The sequence below is a fragment of the Seriola aureovittata genome, chromosome 4 (genome assembly GCF_021018895.1).
Source record: "Seriola aureovittata isolate HTS-2021-v1 ecotype China chromosome 4, ASM2101889v1, whole genome shotgun sequence".
In the NCBI taxonomy this organism is placed as follows: Eukaryota; Metazoa; Chordata; class Actinopteri; order Carangiformes; family Carangidae; genus Seriola; species Seriola aureovittata.
The window spans coordinates 30486883-30504001 of NC_079367.1; the positions used below are offsets into that span (position 1 = coordinate 30486883).

The window sequence follows — 17119 nt, forward strand, 5'->3', positions numbered from 1 at the left end:
TCGTACCCGAGAGCCTTTCAGTCCTGGACTTCCTGCTGGTCCTTGTTCACCCTGAGGACAACAAAAGAGAAAAAAATCATCATACTGAAGAATTCTGACTAAAATTCATGTGGTTTTACAAACAGCTTAAAAATGTCAGTGTAGTTGTGTTCATACAGAAGTTGAGAGCAGTCACACATCATTTTAAGACAAAAAAATGATCTTTATCCATCTTACCCCCAGACTAACGCAGGTCTAAGACCAATGTTACCATGTTAACAATCAATGACACCTGCGCTGACCAGTAGCACCCAACCGCAAAGAACAGGAAAACATGGCTCATAATTTCTGGTTTGCTTACATTGTTATGAGAGAGCAAAGAGAAGAAAAAGAGTAAAAAAGCCGTTGGATGACGTTCCTCCTTTTTTTGATATTGAAAAAAGTCTTAATTTACCAGAATTCATTGTACCACAGTCCGGCTTAAGATTTAAGACACAGTCAAAGTCTCTCTTTGTGAAAATAGTTTCTTGTAAAGTTGTGTTTTTATCAAACTACATCAATTTTTTTCTGTGTGATTTAACTAACACCCAGAAAACCTCTGTACGGTCATATATTCAAAGGTGACTGGGCCTTTGCTACCTGCAGACCTCAGGTGGGCTAACTCTGTATCTTCTTTTAAATCTCTACTTAAGACTCTCTTTTATCGCATGGCCTTTTATTGACTGTTGTTTTTATTGTATATTTTAGTTTGGATTTTATATACATTTGGATTTTATAGTTTATTTTATTTTGGATTTATTATTTGCATTTCTGTTTTTTTATTATTTCTGCACTTTTTAACTTTGTTTTGAAAGGTGCTATATAAATAGTTATTATTATTATTATTATTATTATTATCATTGTTGTTACTATTATTCCATCACAGGACATTATCAATATATCTGGCACTTATCTTCTGAAATCATCCATCAAAACATTAAGCTCAAGTTAACATTGACATTTCTCGTTTTGTCTGGCCAACAGTCAAAAACTGTTGGGGGCCAGTAGGGGTCCAACAACAAATTTTTGGGCCCTGTAGAAGGTTAATCTGGTCTCTGACCTCTGATATGTAATCAATAAAATCTGTAAATCAAATCTAAATCCATTGTGTTTGAGCTGCAGACAAAATCAGATGTATAGTCATTCATCTGGAAATAATAATATAATAATAATAATATGTAGTAGTAATAATAATAATAATAATAAGAAGAAGAATCAGGCATTACCTTCTCTCCTAGTGGCCCCTGGTGACCCTCATTTCCAGGGTATCCAACCATTCCAGGAAGTCCATCTTCTCCACGGTAACCAGGTTCACCCTGAAAGGGACAAAAACAGATTCATCAGATCCTGGGTCAGTCCACCAGATAAACTCAGGTGAATTCAGTCAGGTGATGTCAGGTGTAGGACTGATCCTAAGTCAGTGGACCTGCTGTCCACACAGAGGCAGTAAACTCAGGTAAACTCAGGTAAGTTCAGGTGTATCAGAGATCCTGGCTGTGGTCCAGGTGCACTCAGGTGTCTGAGTGAGCAGACGACATTTCATGTTCAGCAGAGAGGAACCAGCCTTTCCTCTGATGCTGAACACACCTGAGATCACAGAGTTCACACCTGGGTGGTCTCAGAAACCACACTTGAGTCACATCAGACTGTAGCAGAGACACAAAGACTTCAGACTCCAGTGCAGCTGAATGCAGATCTGAAGACGCTCAACGTTTTACAGCAGTGCAAAGATTACGATAAAAGAAATGCTGATATAAAGATTGTGTCTGTCCAATAAAATATATTTTCTATGTTGACCACTGACTCCACTGACTGTGAACAGCAGAGACAGAAGAAACAAGCTCACATCAGCTCACCTCAGCTCACTAACATCAGGATCCTTTTTAAAAAACATAATAAATTCAGTGTCACTGAATATTAACTTACTTTAAAACTCTAAAAAGCTTCATTGTTATATGTTTAAGTTGTAATGATTAAACATGTTCACACCAGATACCAACAAAAACACTCGACCAACATTAAATGTATGAAACTGCATTAGACCCACATAACACCCCCAAATCCAGGTGGATCCACCTCAGACCCATATTAGACCCCAGTAGACCTACATTTGACCCCACTTCTCTCAGTAAGTCCTCCTTTGACCTGACTAGACCCACATTAAAAGCTGGTAGACCCACATCAGCAGATTCAGTAAACTCCAGGTTCATAATCTGAACCTGGAGTTGTAACCAACCGTTAACATCCAATAACAGATTAATATACAGTATATAAATATATACATACATACATATACAAAAAATAGTTAAAAAAAATCTTTACTGATGTACATCGTATGAACAAAATTACATAACAACGGTCAATGGAAACCAAAATGATCAACAGGGTACCGTTGGCTATGACATGGAGGTCTGTGAGACCCTCCAAGGATCTGCCTCCCTAGACCATCACTGACCCACCACCAAACCGGCCATGCTGGATGATGTTACAGGCAGCATAATGTTCAGCACGGTGTCTCCAAACTCTTTCACGCCTGTCACATGTGCTCAGTGTGAACCTGCTGTCATCTGTGAAGAGAACAGGTTGCCAGTGGTGGACCTGCCAATTCTGGTGTTTTCTGGTGAATGCCAGTCGAGCTGCACAGTGCTGGGTTGTTAGCACAAGTCCCACTAGAGGCCATGGGGCCCTCATGCCACCCTCATGGAGTCTGTTTCTGACAGTTTGGTCAGAAACATGCACACCAGTAGCCTGCTGGAAATCATGTTGCAGGGCTCTGGCAGTGTTCCTCCTGTTCCTCCTCGCACAACAGAGCAGGTACTGGTCCTGCTGCTGGGTTGATGCCCTTCTACAGCCCTGTCCAGATCTCCTCATGTAACGGCCGGTCTCCTGGTATCTCCTCCATGCTCTTGAGACTGTGCTGGGAGACACAGCAAACCTTCTTGCGACTGCACGTATGGATGTGCCATCCTGGAGGAGCTGGACTACCTGTGCAACCTGACTGGGCTGCAGGTACCGCCTCATGCTACCAGTAGTGACAAGGACACCGGCAAAACACAAAACTACAGCAATTGTCTGTGGCCACCACATGCAAAACCATTCTCTTTTTGGGGGCTGTCTCTCTCCATTGCACTTGTGCACTTGTGCTTCCTAAATGGACAGATTGATATCCCTGAGGTTTAAGTGACTTGATGTTATACTCTGATGATTATACTTGTGATGTGTTGCCTTAGAGAGTTACCATGCATATGAAACCATACTCATTCACATACACAACTGAAAAGCTCACACACATACAAGTAAAAAGGCTTTACATACACTACTGAAAAACTTTCACTCAAACAACTAAAAAAGTATGCACTCACATACAAATCTGAAAACTCAAATAAATAATAACTGTGAACTGTGAAACCTTTACATACACTACTGAAAAGCTTTCACACATACTACTACAATGTTCTCAATCACAGCTGAAATGCTCCCTCATAATATCGTGATCAAGCAAGAGGATTTCAGTTAAAACCAAGTGGCAACCCATCATGATGTCATTCATTGGTTTGTGAGCTGCAATTTGGCTGTCAGCATCTTGGTTTTTAGGAGCCAGCAGTAACCATATTTGGAGGAGAGGGGGGAGATAGGGAAGTGCGAGGGGTGGATCTGAGCTGAGAGCCAAGGACACTATGCAAGGCCACCTACACCAGCAACCTGACTGCATGAAGCTCTTGGCTCCACCATGCTAAGTCGCTAACAAAGTTAGCTTACATAATTCAAATGAAACCAACATGTTTGATTAAATGTGGTTGAACATCAGACCATCAGAGGAGTGAAGATGGTGGAGACAGGAAACATTTACACTGCATCCGAAAAGTGCACTTTACAATGTATAATTGATCATTGATTGGTTATCAGTGTATGATTAAGAATGAGTTAGTCCTGGATGACTGTTTACAGCTGTTGGTTGTTAACAGGAAGTGAGATCAACAACACTACAGCTTCACTACTTTTATCTACAATCACGTTTTCATTCTATTTTATTTGTCGTCTGTTCTTCCTCCAGCTGCAGCGCAGTTTCTTCCCTGTTTCCTTTTTCCTTTTATTTCACAGATTACTATCATTTCTATCCACTGTTCATCATCAATATACTGTTTCACTGACTGAACTGGAAATCACACAGTAAAATCACATATTTATTTTGTATTTGTGAATAACAAATCACTTATCATTGATGAGACTGAGCAGTGGGGCAGATGCAGGGTAAATGCTTGTCTCTGATTGGCTGCTCCTCTCAGATCATATGTGTCATGGACCTGTGCAGTGACAGCTGGTCTCCACTGGAAGGCAGCAGACTGTAACCAGACTGATCCAGGGTCAGGGAGCTCTGACACATGTTCTCCTTGGTCCAAGTTTTGCCTCTCAGGGTTCACATCCTGCTAAGATCTGATTGGCGGAGGTTGTAACTGCAGACATGACTCAGTAAAGGACAGATACCTCATACCTTCATGTCTCATGTCTCTGTTAAAACTAAAAGTGACCAGAGTGTTAGCGTCATAATGATATTTATCACACTTATTAACATGCTTGCAGTGTGCATATTTTTGTCATCAAACTACCCTTAATTTGAGAAGCACAGTGACTCATTTCAAAATAATGTGCCAGATGAATATAAATATATGAATGCATGAAATATCATTCATATATTCTCACATGACTGTAGCTGCTCCAGGGAACATTGATTTGATGTTTATTGGTTTCTGACTGAAAATCTGAAAGACATGTTATGACACTGAGACAGTCTGACAGTCCTGGATCAGGACTTATCATTTGTTAAACTGATTATAACTGATTATAAACTGATGTTAAACTGATTATAGCACCTGATCAGCTCTCAGGTAGTAAACATTCATCTAATTTGATACCAACACAAATAGCTGTTTGTTCTGACTGAACTCACCTGAGGCTTAAAGCAGGTGAACATCAATTTATATCATCCACTTGCTGCACAGTTTGGTTTCTACCTGTTGCCCTTTATAACAACTTGATTGTGAATAAATAAACACAGCAGAAAACATCTTGGACTTCATTATATTGTCCCTGAGAATTTTGTGTTTGCTTTTAATTTAATGTATAAAGTTTAATTGTTTTTATAAAGTAAAAAAAAACTAAAACACAGCCCTGGAAAACAGCAGCTGAATGAATCGGACTGAAGCACTTCAGCTCTGACATCATCATAACACCTGTCCCACCTGATCCTCTCACTCACCTTTTGACCTTTGACTCCATCACAGTGACACAACGACTTCCCGTTGCAGTGACACGCCTGGAGAGACAAGAAGAAGAAGAAGTGTAAGAGGGCTCCATCATTCTGACTGCACACACACACACACACACACACACACACACACACACACACACACACATACATATCTCAATACAACACACATAATAATAATAATATAATACAATGAATTGTTAAAATGCAGAAAACTATAGAGTGACAAAGTCAAATCAGGACCAGTGTCAGTCCAGGTCCTGAACTGATCCAACTCTATAGAAGTGACTAAAGCAGCTGTTGACTGAGTCTGAGCAATAAGACACGTCTATTTGTGACTTCCTCCTGAACAGCCAACTCTCAACTCATCACATGACTGATCAGAGAATCAATAACCAATCAGAGATATAGATATAACCTTTACCTGGTACATGCTTAACAAATCATTATCAGTCTATGTTGTGGTTTATTCTTCTTCTTCTTTGAGAAAAAAAGTCTCTGTGCTGCATCATGGAAGATCTTCTCTGACATTTCACTGACTTTTGAAGACAAAACTTGTTTTTATTGTGAACTTCCTGAATCAAAGTGAAGGATTTTTACTTTTATCAGTTTGACAAACTTTGGTCCAGGTCCTGATTCTCTCCTGTCTCTTCAGGTCTGCTAGGATCCTGTTCTACTACTGGTCTCTGGTGTGTCAATATGTCTGATACCTGAACTCTGAACATCATCATCATCATCATCATGTCTGTCAATCCCATCAGTAAGACAGAACCTGAGCTTAAACCCAGACCCATGTTGGATCCTGTAACGGCGGTCGAGACTGAACTTAAACTCAGGTTTAGACTGTGTTGTTGTTCAACATGTTTCCTCATGATGTCTTTATCTGTCAGACATATTTCTGAAGAGTTTAACCCAAACATCTCCATGTATCCTGCAGGTGTAACAGTGCTCTTCCTGAGATAAAGTGAACCAGCAGACAGTCAGACAGACAGGCTGATGAAGGTCTGATGTCGTCTTATCTTCATTCCTGTCTCACATCCCACAGGACACCGGGAGCAGGAGATGCCTCGACATGTCCTGCAGCATGACATCGTTTTAAATGTTCCACATTCAGTCTGAGGGTTCAGAAGGTTCAGAGAGAGAGGAGCTGACTTACAGAATCTAAGACCACAGATGTGATCCCCAAAGCTGTCCATACAGACATCAAACATTTATTCCTCTGTTTGTTCTTTTATCAGGAGAATTCAGGTCAGACTGAAACTCTACATGACTTCTGTCTCTGCAACGTTCAAACGATCCAGACCCAGGAAACAGACAAACTCACACATATGAAAGACAGGAATCACACCAATATGTTCCGATCTGTGGAAGTCTGATTTAAAATAAGTGCAGTCTATAGCTACTTGGCTATACTTACCTATGAAATCATGTCGTACCCGCTTAATTAATCATGTAATTATGACAAATTGATCGCAAGAACTTTGTCACAAGCAAGTGCTATGTAAATAAAATGTCTTATTATTATCATCATCATTAATTTATAACCTGACTCACTTTTTTCTTATATTAACCATTGCTGCCTAAACACAAATAGTACTTATTATTTACTGCCGCCGGTTCTTATCAGTTTATCACACGTTAGCCTCTTTACTAGTAGCAGTAGCAACGTTTTAACCCCAACCTAACCCTGAACAACGCAGCATTGGTTTTGAAGTGACGCTAACAAAGATGTGAACAAAGTAAAAAAGTGCATTTAGCGAGTATTTAGCCAGTGTTTGACGTACATACATTTGGGCTCCCATTCATTGTATTGACCCCGGCTTCACATTTATTATTATCCAACTATCAGCAATGATCCAACACACATTTTACACCTTCGCTCTGCCAGAGCTGAATTACAAACCTTAAACCTTTAGCTATAGGCAAAACAAGCTAGCTAGCAACTGAAGGAAACATGCTAACCTATTATTCAACAGTTTAAAACACGTTAATCTATGAACCTAATGAAAACTACCACAGTTAGCAGCCAACAGTGACTTGCGTACATTTAAAGGATAATGTAACTTACATTCTTCAGAGTTTAAATCATTCAACCTGCAGCATGTGATGTGAAAACCAATAGCAGCTCAAAACACTGTCGTCCACAAACTAGCCTACCATTTGAACGTCAACATGATCTGTAAGAGTCTGAACAGAACCGTGAAACAGTCACATTTACATTTCATACAAAACATATCTTCTGTTACAATTTAGTTTTATAGAAACGTAAGATTTAGGCCTTTCACATGCACATGATATGTGTAAACTGTAACTGGGCTCTTTGCTGGTCCATGTTAAATCATGAAATACACAACACAACATAACAAAACAAAACAGAACAAATACTTTCGTAAATAGAAGCTAAACTTGTGTTTTTCCTCTTCGCTGTTAATATGTTGAACTCTGTGTCTCAGGAGGCAGATTCAGTGAATCAGCTGTGTTTTCCTTCAACACTTGGTTTCTGCAGATCCATCGAGTTAAATGAAATTTAAGACTTTTTAAAACCACATAGAATAAGATTTTCCACCTGTTTCACTATCACTGTGGCCCTTACCCTGCAGTACATAACAACAATTCCTAATGAAATAATGAATTTAATTAATGAATCATGGACCCAGATAAGTGCCAGGAAATGAATGGATGGGTTCATCAATTAAGAATGATTCATTCATTTAAGTTTGTCCTGCCACTGTGAGCTGATGGTCTTTGTCCTGTAGCAGCAGCAGCAGAGACAGAGTTGGACTGAAAATAGCAGTACAGTCAGTGTTATAGTGACTATATTGACTCAACAGTGATGACTGTAGCTGCTAATATTGTTAGCACACAGCTTACGCTATAAGCTTTCACTATGTTAGTCTAAACAAGCTAACATAGCCTCTGTGAACATTGTGTGTGGAGTGTTGCTACAATAGATGTCAGCTGTCATAGTTCACATGTCACATGACCATGTTGACGACATGTTGTTGATATAGAGTGAACAACTGAAACTCACTCAGCCTGAACTCTGTGTACAGATCTGATGTCTGTCTCTCAGCTGTTTCCTGCTCTGACACAATTTACATACTGACTTCTAGTCATCTAGAACTTCTTCCTGATGATCCGCATCAAATACAAAATATCTCCATAAACCAGTCTTGGTGAAGTAGGCTATGTGTGTCTTTATTTCCGTCAAGTCATGGTGGACCTGTTGCTGCACCTGCACTTGCTGGTGCTTTACCACATGTTGGTGTTGTTTACTGTGTCTGCCTCCTTCTTCTCTTCCAGTTTGTTCTCAGACTAGTAGGGTTATTATTCTGCAATTGTCAGCCCCAGAAGAATTACATCTCAATTGCCTACAACATTTACGGAACCTTCAGTACCTACAGTTCTGTACAAAAACAAGTTCCGTCACATTTTTAGAATGTTGGCGTCAACTTGTTCCTGAAGTATCAGTTCTGGTAACGTCCCTAATATCAACATTACTGCCGACAGTAGCAACGCACAATACACTTTGCTTCATCACGTTCTACATGTTTGGGGTGTGGCTGAGGGTGGTGACTGCTTTGTTGTGACATCACAAAGTTCCAGAAGTCCTGACGGCTGGTTTTAAGGTGCAGTTTCTGAATACAGGCTGTGTGCATTTCTTTGAGGTCTGAGCGCTTTGATACTTTCACAATATTAATGAAGAACCTAGACCTGATCTATAATCAAACAGCACATGGACATCTACCTTTATACTATATGGACCTCTAACAGCTCCAACGACTTTTACAAGGGAGTGTGATGTTTTTTAAGACTTAAGAACTGCAGATCCCCTAATAAAACAGAAACTCATCATCTATCTGCTCCATAAATCAGAGCAAAGAGTGTCAGACCCCTGAGACAGAAGGAGAAGATATAATGCGAAGAGGAAATCACTGATCATCTGTGCTTCAGAGATTATGAATGTTTGAGATGTGTCAGTAAAAGTCTGTGACCTTCTGTGAATCAAACCAGTAAACTTCATGTGTTCTGTCAGTCAGAGAGACGTTCATCTGATCTGAGTTCAGTTTGTCTATCACCGCTGTGTGTGTGTGTGTGTGTGTGTGTGTGTATTTGGGTCAGTAATAACAGCAGCTCAGGACAAAAGGCTGAAACAGAAAACAGACGAACTAAGACAACAGACAGAGAGCAGACTGTCTGACTGCAGCAGTGGAGGAAGTTTCACTGTGAAATGTCCAAGTTCAAGTTCTGTAAATCAGATCTCAGTAAAACTACAAGAGTATTATCAATGAAATGTATGTAAAATATCACAAGTAAAAGTATTCATTATATCCATATTATGTACAATGTTAAAGGAGTCTAATAACTGAATATGTGAGGCTACATCAATACAACAATACAATGTAAATTGTTTCCAGTAAGGAACATGCTATGAGGTGAAATGCAATAAAAGTATAAAGTAAATAGTCCAGTAGGTCCAAACTGTACTTGAGTAAATGTACGTAGTTATTTCCCAGCACTGATCCACAGGAGACACAGGTTTTATTTCCTGTCTCACATTCTTTCTACATTTTCTTATTTCCGCAGTAAAGAGCAGAAGATGTTTGGATCAACATGTACTGAGCATACTCAGTAGTCTACAGAGAGGAGGGAGGGTGGGGAGGAAAGGTGAGGTCGGACTGAGACACACCGTCTTCACACTATTTTCAGAGTGAGGACAGAGTGAGGACAGAATGAGGATAAAATGGAAAGATAGTGTGAAGATAGGGTGTGTCTCAATCTGACCTCACCTTTCCTCCCACCCTTATTTTAAGGCAACGAAACCTCAATTTAAACATAAACATCAGGTTCAGTCAATTCAGCCAGGCAATGTGTTTCCAGGTGTTTCCAGGTGTTGCATATGTGAAAGCAGTAGTATAAAGCCTTTAGTGGAGCTGTATGAAGGCTGATAAATGTCCTCAGGTGATGTCACCTGAGTCAGCAATGGTCGCGTCTGAAGTCACAAGTTTGAAAAGTTACCTCTGTCTGCAACTGAGCTCAGCTCATAAACACGACAATCTGTTTCCATCCATCACACATGAGTCCACAACTCACCTGGTCACAAAACACACTTCACCTGCTCACAACATTACCCATGATTCACAGCAACATGGACACACTGACATCACAGAAAAGAACATCTACGACAAGTAGTAACAATAACACTAATAATAATAATAATAAGCTTCAGCAGATGTAGCCAATGTGTATATGAACTGATGATGATGATGATGATGATGATGATGATGACACTGTCAGGCCTTTCAGAGGCACAGTCACAGTTTCTAAATTTGCTGTTAAAAACCCAATAAAACAGATCAAACACTGAATTCACACATTCTGTTACCATGACAACACACACACACACACACACACACACACACACACATGTAGAACACCAATCACATAAAACACCAATCACACTTCACTTCTGCAATAATGAATCGATATTGATGGAGGATCTCAGCAGCTCTGCTCTTCACACTTCACAAACCTCTTTACTGATTCATGTGGAGTCCTCAAACATTTTGACAATAAGAGTCCGTCTCAGCTGAAGTCTCTTCACATCTTCAATAAAAACTGGATTTCCTCCAGGTGAAGAGTCAGATCTGTGCAGTGCAGTCTCTCATTATTCTATTAAACCTCTGTTAACCCTTTTGTGTTTGTGTGTAGGCCTGTGTGTGTGTGTGTGTGTGTGTGTGTGTGTGTGTGTGTGTGTGTGTGTGTGTGTGTGTGTGTGTGTGTGTGTGGCGGCTCGGGGTGTGCTCACTCACCCTCTCGGCATGTCCCGGAGCGGCGGAACAGCAGAGCAGCAGAACCAGCAGCGGGATAATCCTCCGTCTCGGGCCGCTCGAAGCCTCCATACATACGGACACACTGCCGCGGACTCCCCGCTAATCAAACTGACTCCAGGATGAACTCAGAACGGCTCGGCTCCGCTCGGCTCGGATCGGGGTGGACTCCACTCCTCGGTTCGGCACAGTTCGGCTCGGTTCGGTTCAGTCCACAGGGGGTCGGGGCAGCGGATCCTGTCCGTACACAGCAACCTGCTGAAGGATGGAGAGACAGTCTGCTGACAGAGTCAAACCCGCGACATCCAGGACAGGGACTTCTGGCCTTGCCCTACAAAATAAAAGCCTGCAAACACAGATCTGATAAGACTGTTTTCTTTATTGACCTAGATACCACAATACAAACAGGCCTATAGAAACAGTACTGAAGTAACTGAGTACACTTAGTACTTAGTACTGGACTCTACTTCAGTTTAAGTTTGAGGTAGGCTACTTGAGTATTTCCAGTTTCTACTTCTTCACACTTGTGCTCCACCACAACTCACTGTACTTTACTGCTCTACATTTACCTGACCCTTACTTTGATTTCATACATACAACATATGGTCTTCTAAAACAAATCATTACAGGTGAAAGATTGTGCACGTGCACAGGTGTTTACAGTGTTGGGCTAATTATATCTGCTCAGTGTGGAGCCAGAAACAGAGCTGGGGTTCACATGAGATCAGCATCTACTGATTAAATATTAAGAGCACTAAGAATAAAAGAACATACTGATGTTTATCTTGTTGCAGAAGAAAAATAAGAAAACTATCTTCCTGGACCGTAGAGACGCCACAGTTTAAGACTATACAATGAGAACTTTCACTTTTGACATTTTGCTGATAATAAAACCTGAATTTCTTTCAGGCAGATATGAAACATCCCATCAGAGATGATGAACACTATTTCAGTCAAACCATCATCAACCTGACAACAACCATCAGCTGTTGGGAACAACCTGAACACAGATGAACCTGAGGAGCTTCAGTGGTTATTAAGACACAGACTTCAGAAACAGTTTTTTTTTGCTGCTATTTTAATAAAATGATTAAGAAAACACAAAACAGAACAAAAACATGCAAAGAAACCAGTGAACAGACAAACAGTGATGAATTTAAGTGACAAAACAACACATCTCTGAATATTTGTTGCTCTGAAGAGAGGTGAAAGATGAGTGCAGATCATTATGGAAATACTCCATTACAAGTCAAACTCATGAGTTCAAACAACAGCTGTAGTGCAGAAGAAGGGTCGTGTCTGTGTGTGTTCTTGAGCATCATTCTCCTTTTTTAGTCTTATAGTCTAATAGAAATGATATTAGCTGCAGTTTCCTCTGCTTGTGTGTGTTCATATATTTGACATCAGTAGTAAACTTTAGTGAGTCAGATAATACTCACCTCCATGCAATTTAATGCTGATGTTCTGTCTGTGATGTGGAGACTAAACCGTTGTCATGGAGACCTGTGGTGTTAAAAAAAAAACTCTGAACCTTAGAGTAAAAAAAAACATCAGCTGATGAAAACGGACTAAACCTTCCATCACCGTTTTCTTGTCTCGCTGCAGCTTTTATTTTGGAGGGTGGGGGCTGGGGACCGGAAGTGTTGGTGTGTGTCCCTGCAGGTGTTTGCTGCGGTTTGGAAGGTGTCGGGTTGTGTGTGCAGCGCTGCTGCGGCTTCAGTTTAGCGGATAAAGTTGAGACTTTTCTGTCTGTGCGTCTGTGACATGAGAAGTGAGTGAGGCTCCACACCGAGAGAGACCTTCAGGTAAGACTCACCTGCGTGTGCGGCTCACCTGAGCTCTTTGTCTGCTGTGTGTGTGCTGTGTGAATCAGCTGCTGTAACTCTCATGATCGATCCCGATCAGCTGTTTAACCGTTAATTCACTGGTAACTGTGGTCTAACTAGCTGGTGACGTCATTAACGAGTTAATTAATTCGTCAGTTAATGAGCCACTGATGAAGCTGAAGAGGAGGAGAGAAGTAACGAAGTACTTTTACTCCACTACTGTTCTCCAGCCTGGTTCACTGTTGTTCTGCAGAGTATCACTGTGGTCTGCGGCAGTGAGGAGCTTTATTGATTTATTGATTTACTGAGTTACTGATTGACTGTGATCAGTTTTAGTCTGCATCTGTGATTCATCACAAAGAAGAAAAGTTCATTTAATTTTGTGCTTTTTTGTTGAAGTTAAATTAGCTGAAGAGCTGAGGTCTGACTTCAGTGAAACACCTTCATCATCATCTCACTTCAGTTAGTGACAGTGAAATGGATTAAAATAAAAGCAGCAGACTGTGTTGCATTGTCTTATTGGGTAATTAATCTTGATGCATTCATGTGTGAACTGCAGTTTACTGTTGTAGCTGCTGCTGCTGGAGACAGAGTGTAACTAGCTGTTTGATCACATTTTACAAACTGATCAAAGCTCTGTTCAAAAATCTTCATCCTCAATGTCACTGCAGCTGCTGGACAGATGTTGAGCAGTAAGAAGCACATACTCAGGTGAAGTACATGTTCAGTCCTGGAGTAACTGTGTCTGACTCATTAACAATAATCAGTCTGTCAGTTTAATCAGAAACAGTGTTTTACTTCTCCGTACAGAGTGATGTCTGTGTTTTCTCTCAGCTCATCTCAAATCTCACTGTAAACCCTGGATGTACCTGCAGGATTTATGACATCATCACGAGTTTGGATGCAGTGTATAACGTTGACAGTGTGACAGTGGGAAACTTGAAAGTGGGTCAGGACTCACTGACTAAAATCTAAACTCAAGTACAGCTGCCAGAATCCAGATGAGACAGATGTTGATGAAGTTGCTGATAAGTTTATTTAGTTAACTTTCTTGTACTACCAGGTACTGTCGACATCCAGACAGCTGCTCTGCCCTCAGTAAAACTAGTACCACAGAAAAACTACAAGACCAGGCACAGGTGAGAAGGTTCAGGAACCAAATCAGGAACAGGAACTTGACAAACTGGGCAGGAACTGGTTTAATAGTGGGAGAGCCGGTGAGAAAACTGGGAACAGGTGTGTGAGTGGGTGGGGAGGGTCAGGTGACCAGGAATGGAGGTCTGGGGTTGTCTGGTAGCTGGATGGATAATGGTGGTTCTGGTGTTTCAGAGACCACCAGGGGCCTAAGGGAGTGAGGATGAGGGTGAAGACAGACACAGGACCATGGCAGGAATAATGACACTAACCCCCCCTCCTCTGAGGATGACGTGGGAAGGAGAGCAGGATGTTGAGGTTCAGGGCAAGATGCAGATCAGGCTGAGGAGTGGAAACCAGAGCACCCAGGGGCCCTCGAGTAGAAGACCAACAGGAGCCGGGCTGGTGGACAGCAGCTTCACATCTGGGGGCAGGACACGCAGTGTGAGGAGACGGGTGGTCACCTGACCTGAGCCTAACCATCTAGGGGGCATGCCATTGTTTTGCCAACTGGGAAGCAGGCAGAAGGCTGACAGACTCTGGAACAGCCTGGTCCTTAGCAGGTCTGGTCCAAGCTGCAGGAAATAGGCTGGAGGCTTACAGGCCTGATGCTAGCATCTGGTTCCTGGATGCTTGGGCCGAAGGCTTCACAGCAGAGCTGCTGGGCTGCCCCCAGGTGTCTCTGGGAGGATACAGGGAAGCCTGGAAACTCATCCTGGGGGCTGCAGTATCAGTCACCAATTCCACAATGCCAGGAATCTTCATTAGACATGATCTGGATCTGGAAGATCATTTCTTATCCATCAGGGTCCAGGCATCGATTCTCTTCTCAGACACTGTGGTGTTGTTGGCATTAAGTTACAGATGTTCCATGATGGGGATGAATGAGACAAGAGGAAGAAGGATTTGAAAAAATATAAAAAATGAGCCAAAGCAGGATGCAAGACTCAAATCCTCAGTTAACACAAAGAACCTGACAAACTGGGCAGGAGCTGGTGAAACAGGCTGGTTTAAATAGTGGTAGAGCTGATGAGAAAACTGGGAACAGGTGTGTGAGTGGGCGGGGAGGGTCAGGTGACCGGGAATGGAGGGAAAGTCTGGGGACATCTGGGTACATGGAAATTTCCAGAGACCACCAGGGGGGGTGAAGACAGAGACAGGACCGTGGCAGGAATCATGATTATTAATACGTTATTATTTATAATCAATCTTCTCCTGAATATTCAGCCAGACAAATGGCGGGGAAAGAAGAGAAGCAAGTACAGTGTGTATCTATCATAAAGTATCAGGTCTCTGTCGATCAGAATTTGTTGAAGAGCCTCGAACTTGAGTCCGCTGAGTGTTCACTGAACCTGTCTAATTCCTGTCACAGATAACCTGTTCAGTTCAGCTCAAACGAGCTCTGGTGTGTTTTCCTGGTTAGTTTGTTAAACGGTCTAAACCCTGGTGCTGACCAAACAACTAGGCCTGAAACAAGGGTCTCAGTCTGGTTCCAAGTGGTTTCTTTGTGGTCTGAAAGTAAACATACCGACCACAGCATTTAATGATGGCGGATAAGTGATGTTTGCATTAATTGAAAGGCTAATTAAATCCATTTGTTGATGGTGAACTGCTCAGGACGTGACCGTGTTATATTAATGTAACTGACGTACTTTGCTCTCCGATCAGTGAGACAGTCAAAGGATCCAAGAACAACAGACTGTCTGTTCTGACAGTTCAAGTCCATTAAAAAGTGACTCAGTGCTCCACAGTGACACTCTGCTGTACAAGACATCTGTGGTTCAGGAGGGAGAGCAGGTCGTCTGTTAATCAGAAGGTCGTGGGTCTCTTCTTGGATCCTCCAGTCTGCGTTTCAGTGTCCTTGGGCAAGGCACTGAACCCAAATCACTCCTGACATGTCATCGGTATGTGAATGGAAGAAAAGTGCTATATGTGTGTATACTGGTGAATGTGGCGTCCATTATAAGGCGTGGTTGATAAGACTCTGTATAAGTGCACTTCATATACCGTCCTGTTTGTCTATAACATGCAATGGATCCACAGTCTGATTACACTGGTGAAGCTCAGAGTCAATCTTTCTATGTGGGAACATAAACAAACACATGAGAAGCATTAAAGTGCAGACTGAGCTGCTGTCAGTCATTTCTCCACCTGGCATCACAGAAACTTGTCCAATCAGTGAATTTCCTGTCAGTCACGTGACTGGATGTTTACGCCTTTGGTTCATTTGTGAACACAAACCAGGCCAGGTTTCACACAGACAGACTTTGACTGTGTCCTAGATAGAACAAATGGTCGCTTCAGATTCAGACTTCAGATAGACGTCTGTATTCATCTGTTGCACAAAGCATTTTAGTTCCTGACTATCTTAAGCCAGACTGTGGTACAACGAAATCTGGGTAAATTAAGACTAAAAAAAAAAATGGCCGACTGACGAACCGTATCCAGCTGCTGAGCTCCATTTACCCTCAGCAGAAAATGTTTCTCTTTAGAAGAATTCAGCAGTTACAAGGACATTTTACTCGAAGAGTGTCTGTCTATAAACTAATTTTGTTTGTCTTAAAATGAGTCAGTCTTTATTTTTGGGAAACAGTCTGACATCAGACTGATCTATGAGCAGCGTGAAGACTGGACCGACACTACAGACCAGTCTGACATGTCTTTGTGGAACTGGCCCCTGGACTACAGTGTAACAGTGGATCACTTTCTCTCTTGGTCCAGACTAAAGAACTGAAGCAGGTTTTTTGTAGAAACGTTGTATAGAGTCAGGCTGTCATATTTCACTTCATCACAGATTGATCTCAGCTGATTGATCCCAGCATGATAATCCTCTCAGTATTGACACTGGTTTCTCTGATCCAAATGAAAACAAACATAATGAAGTCAGAAACCACTTCACCCACAGCAGTGACATCATCATCAGCACTGGTCCTGGTCAAAATAAGTCTGTGAACTGGATTATCTGTAGTCATCTGGACACATGAAGGATCCAGCATTTTAAATCACAGCTGTTCTCAGACCAGGACCATGATCAGTGTCTCTAA

General features: G+C 41.6%; 2 protein-coding genes across 2 annotated transcripts in view; one reads left to right on the top strand and one right to left on the bottom strand.

The window, feature by feature from the left end:
* The window catches only part of col4a3 (collagen, type IV, alpha 3), a 60941-nt gene extending 49502 nt beyond the window's left edge, over positions 1–11439 (bottom strand). The window contains exons 1-4 of the mRNA XM_056374934.1: positions 11098–11439; positions 5276–5332; positions 1245–1334; positions 7–51 (exon numbers count right to left, since the gene is read on the bottom strand). Coding sequence (XP_056230909.1) covers positions 7–51; positions 1245–1334; positions 5276–5332; positions 11098–11187 — 282 coding nt within the window. The 5' untranslated portion in view covers positions 11188–11439. The remainder of the gene's footprint in view (positions 1–6; positions 52–1244; positions 1335–5275; positions 5333–11097) is intronic.
* Positions 11440–12794: 1355 nt separating this feature from the next.
* col4a4 (collagen, type IV, alpha 4) overlaps positions 12795–17119 on the top strand; it is a 51789-nt gene continuing 47464 nt past the window's right edge. The window contains exon 1 of the mRNA XM_056375013.1: positions 12795–12920. The gene's annotated coding sequence lies outside the window, so the exon portion shown is untranslated. The remainder of the gene's footprint in view (positions 12921–17119) is intronic.